At 38.0% G+C, this 5,506-nt stretch overlaps 1 protein-coding gene across 1 annotated transcript; it reads right to left on the bottom strand.

Annotated features, from left to right (window-relative positions):
• Positions 1-945: 945 nt before the first annotated feature.
• Positions 946-1,575, bottom strand: LOC117020116 (porimin-like). Its single transcript, XM_033102357.1, is given in 3 exon segments — positions 946-1,326; positions 1,328-1,530; positions 1,533-1,575. Coding segments are annotated over 3 exon segments (627 nt in total).
• Positions 1,576-5,506: the final 3,931 nt, after the last annotated feature.

The raw sequence follows: 5,506 nt of genomic DNA, 5'->3' as shown, positions 1-5,506 counted from the left end.
CTGGCTTGAGTTGTTCCTTCCGTGAGGAATCTTACTCGTCACTGACTGTCCGTCCAGTCATCTTTCTGGGACCATACAGGGAGGCATAAGGTGCAAACACAAAGATTTAGCAAAGTCCCTGAAAGGATCCGTCTTACAGACTCTCCTTTCTTTGGGGGCAGGTTCAAGGAAATAAACGGTTAAGCTGCTGCGTGGCGACAGTAATTTCCAGACAATATTCTCACAGTAACAAATAATCTAACTTCTTATTTAATACTAAGCACTAAGTCTTTAAAACATTATCATGTTAAACATTGAAATTTGCTGAAATTATACATAGGGAAAAAGATAATTATGTCAACCATCATTGAAAGCTCAAAGGAGGTTATGAATAAAAATACAGGCTCTCCAGTGGCTCTCTAACAGGGCTGAGCCCAGGTACTGTTTTTACTTTTATTTGATCTCTTTTTTTTTTTTTGAGGAGGGGGTGCATTTTATTTCTAAACCAAGTACTAAACCAAAAACATTAAAATATTGATGCTTTCTGAAGAGACACAAACTAAAATCATGCTTAAGACCTGGTTTACTCCTGAAATTTTCTGCTGTGTGGCATTAGTAATTAGGATATATCCAGCCCTGAATAGCACTGAAATTCTTTGTGTGAACAACAAAGACAGTCCACCTCCTGAGTGCCGTGACAAGCTCCTTATTTGTACGCCGAGATGGCATCATGCCCTTCAGTGACGATGTCTTCCAACGACTGGCCCTCTGTCACCGTTGCACTAACTATACACTCCAAATGTTTACTAAAAACCCAAACCAAACCCTTTTTACCTTTAGTATCATGATGAGTCTTTACGTATTTATAAAGTATATTCTACATTATATGATTTTCAGAAAAAGAATATTGTCTTAAACTAATTGATAGTGTTGCACCAATCTTCTTTCTTCGTTCCTTAGATTTCCTTAAATGATGACATCATGTTCGTCACTGGTTCTAGACCAAATGCCTCTTCTTGAATAGCACATTTTGTATCTGATGTAAAGAACAGATAAAATTCCCAGTGTTGATACGATACCACCAACAGAGCTGCTAATATCAAATTTTGATCCTTTATTTTCTTTAGAATTTATCGTTGCTGTAATTGTTACTGCTGAAGAAACAGATGTCACCAAACTATTGTAGGTTGTGGTCATCATGGATGTTGACATCTGGGATGTGTTTTGTGAAACAGTTGTTATTTTGGGTGTCGACTTTAAGGTGGTAGAAGACACATTTGTTGAGACCCATGATGTTGTCATTTTAGATGTTGCTATGGGTTTCAGGGTGGTGACTGCCCCATTTTTTTGAGACTGAGGAAACTGGAGTTGTAGATGGCTTCACAGTGCTTTTGGAAGACTCATTGGTATAGTTGAAAGTCCTGTGTAGGGTATTCCTTGTTGGTTCAGTAGTGGGGCTTCTGAGAACTGGAAGGATTTCTGCTTGAAGATTCCCCCAGTCTTTAAGGCCACGATCCACTGTGGCCTTGAGCAGCACTAGCACCAGCAGTTCCCCACCATGAAAAAGGCCAAGCTGCCTTGAGCGCCAAGTCCCATTGTTCCGAGGGCCGAATGCAGCGGTCTCGTGCTCCCCAACTGAGGTGGCGGTGGCACCAGCAAGAGCGGCCCTTCTGTGCACCTGAGCCAGCTCCATGTCCCCTGCACGGTGCATGCCTCCCCTTCTGCCACCTGCCCCCAATGACTAAATAGGATGCGTCTGGGGCCAAAAGCAGGGGTTGACGCGGGGCTTGGTGCGCAGAGCACAGATGGGGACTTCACTGTGCTTTGTTTTTGTTTTTGTTTTTGTTTTGGAAGGCAACAAAAGTTATACTCAGAAACCAAATCTGTCTTTGCCAGAAATTTATTTAGCACGGGTTAGCTGTGGGAATTATAATAATTTCACAAGCCAATAGCATACAGTATAATACTATCTCTTAAACCAAATAAAGAAATAACATACTTCAAACAAATGTCAGATTAATTACAGTATACTTCCAGGCAAAGGGAGGTGAAGGAATAAAGTCCAAGTTTAATATGAGACGTGTCTTTTTATATGAGTAAGAACTCGGAGAGTCTCCACCAACCAAAGGGCTGTTTTCCAGCTGCCAACACAAAAGTCAAAGTCCCCTGTTGCTAGAGCAAGTTGCTGGGGAACGAAGGTGCCAGTGTTGGCAGGCAGGCTGACATCTTTCAGGGCATCACTGTGTGGTTCGTTACCATTGTCTAAGAGGAATGCCTCGCCAAGGCACGAGCAAATGCCCCACGGGTCTTTGGAGAGTTTTTAAGTTAGGAAAGAGTTGCCTCGCCCAAACGGAAACTCTCAAATAGTCTTCACAAACTCTCAGTATTTATAGTGTAAATGTCCCTTTGCCATTATTGTTCCTCCACGTGTCCCCATGGATAAACCCTCAGCAGGGCCCCTCTGCAGGTGGGATGATGCTTATCAATGACAACCCATGTAGGGTGACGACCTCCTGGCATGACTTACTTCATTCTTACAGCAACGGGGAATGATGGCTTCCTGACACAACTTAGTTCATACTTATAGCAAAGCAACTTGTTTTGTCTTTGTCATAAACAATGGATTAAAACAACTTCACTTAAGTCATAAACAAGTGGATTTGAAATCATATTAAACCTATACATAACACACTTCATCCCAAGAAAGGGCCCAAAGCTGACTTTAAAAGGTAACATTTAGCACAATTATTCCAATCTTAAGAAAAAGGAACTTCACTGTGTGACCTGGGGCCCAGGACCATCCCCTGGTAGTTTTGATTTAGTAACCCCAGGTAGCATTCTTGTCCTCTATTCTAACCTTTATGGTTTGGCCAACAGCCAGATCTCTATTTTCTGAAGTAATCATCAGAAAAGACCAGAGAGGCACAAGCTGGAAAAGGGGTGGTATTTGTTCCCTGATTCGAAGGAAAATCATTCACATGAATCCTTCATTTTTGGCCTTTGTTTCCTGAAAGTGCTGAGAGCCTTTCCCTGGTGCTTGGAGGCTTTTTGCATCCTGTGTCTCATGCTCACAGCTCCCCCCGATTATTATAACCTCATTGGAAATAAGAAGAAATGAAAATACAGAAAAAGGATGAATGGCCCTCGTGATAGTTATCTGAGGATAAGAGAATCAATGTGAGGTGGAGAAACATTACTCATTTTTGCATATTGATTTTGTATCCTGTAACTTTACTGAATTCATTTATTAGTCCTAACAGTTGATTTGATGGAGTCTTTAGTATTTTCTATATATAAGATCATGTCATCTGTAAACAGAGAGAATTTTACTTCTTCCTTTCAGATTTGGATACCTTTTATTTCCTTTTCTTGACTAATTGCTCTGGCTAGGACTTCCCATACTACGGGTATGTTGCATTTCTATACCCTAACAACAAACTCTCTGAAAAAGAAACAAAGAAAATAATCTCATTTGCAATAGCATCAAAAACAATAAAATACTTAGGAATAACTGAAAATTATAAGTTATTGATTAAAGAAACTGAAGAAGACACAAAAAATAGAAGGGTATACTTTGCTCATGGATTGGAAGGATTAGTATTGTTAAAATGTCCTTATTACCTAAACCAATCTACAGATTCAGTGCAATCTCTATCAAAATTCTAATAATGTTTTTTCACAGAAATGGAAGAAAATAGTCATAACATTCATATGGAACCACAAAAGACCCCATTAGTCAAAGCAATCCTGAAAAAAGAACAAAGCTAGAGTCATCACAGGGCCTGATTTCTAACTATATTGCAAAGCTATAGTGATAAAAAAAAAACAACAAAAAGCCAGTATGATATTAACATAAAAACAGACACATAGATCAATGGAACATAATTAAGAGCCCAGAAATAAACTCATACAAATAACAGTCAACTAATCTTTGACAAGGATTCCAAGAATACTCAATGGGATAGTCTCTTCAATAAATGGTGTTAGGAAAACTGAATATTCACATGCAGAAGAATGAAATTGGATCCCTCCCAAAAATTAACTTGCAATGTATTGCAAGATTTACATGTAAAACCTGAAACTAACACACCTATAAGAAAACATAGGGAACAAACACCTTGACATTGGTATTGGCAATGATTTTTTTGGATATGATCGAATATGACAGCAAAATCACAAGCAACAAAAGCAAAATAAGTAAGTGAAACTATATCAAACTAAAAAGCTTCTGCATAGCAAAAGAAACAGTCAACAAAGTGAAAAGGCATTCTACAGGATGGGAAAAGTATTTACAAATGGTGTATCTGAAAAGGGGTTAATATTCAAAATACATAAGGAACTCACACAATGCAACAGCAAAAACCAAAATAATCCAATTTTAAAAAAAAATGTGCAAAGGAACTGAATAGACATTTTTCCAAAGAATACATACAAATGACCAACAGATACATTAAAACATGCACAAAATCACTATTCATCAGGAAAATGCAAATCAAAATCACTATGAGATATCACTACACACATTTTAGAATGTCTATAATTAAAAAGACGAGATAAATTTTGGCAAGAATGCAGAGAAAAGGGAACGCTCATACACTGGTGAGGATGTAAATTGGTGCTGCCACTATAGAAAATAGTATGAATGTTCCTCAAAAAATTAAAGATAAAACTACCATATGATCCAGCAATTCCATATCTGGGCATATATCCAAAGGAAATGAAATCACTACCTCAAAGAGATATCTGCACCCCATGTTTATTGCAGTATTATTCACAACAGCCAAGACATGGAAAAAACCTAAATGTCCATTGATGGACAAGTGGATAAAGAAGATGTGGTATATCCATACAATGGAATATTATTAAACCATAAAAAAAGAAAATCCTGCCATTTACAACAACATGGATGGAGCTTGAGGGTATTATGTTAAATGAAATGTCAGACAGAGAAAGACAAACACTATATGAGCTCACTTATATGTAGATTCTAAAAAAGCTAAACTCACAGAAACAGAGTAGATTGGTGGTTGTCATGGGGTGGGGGTGGAGGAACTTGGGAGATGTTGGTGAAAGGATATAAATTTCCCGTCAAAAAATGAATGAGTTCTGCAGCTCTAACGTTCAGCATGGTGACTCTAGGTAACAATGCCGTATCGTATACTTGAAAGTTGCTAAGAGACTGAATCTTAAAGTTTCTCACCAAAAAATCTTCTGCACAGTAAAAGACATAATCAACAAAAAAACAAATGAAGAAACGATCAATCAAAAATAGAAAGGTGTTGTGTGAGGTGATGGATGGGTAGCTAACCTTACTGTGGAACCGTTTCACAATGTATACAATGTATAAAATCATCACGTTGCACACCTTAAATCTACAACATGTTATATGCCAATTATATCTCAAGAAAGCTGGGGGTGAAATGATTCAGAATTTGAAAAGGACTTGAGCAAAATAGGAAACTCTGAAAATGGAACACAAAATTAGCAAATTAAGACATTTTTAATAGAAATTTTTTTGTCCATCCCA

The sequence above is a fragment of the Rhinolophus ferrumequinum genome, unplaced genomic scaffold, assembly GCF_004115265.2.
Source record: "Rhinolophus ferrumequinum isolate MPI-CBG mRhiFer1 unplaced genomic scaffold, mRhiFer1_v1.p scaffold_87_arrow_ctg1_1, whole genome shotgun sequence".
Lineage (NCBI taxonomy): Eukaryota > Metazoa > Chordata > Mammalia > Chiroptera > Rhinolophidae > Rhinolophus > Rhinolophus ferrumequinum.
This window is presented reverse-complemented; position numbering and strand designations above follow the sequence as displayed.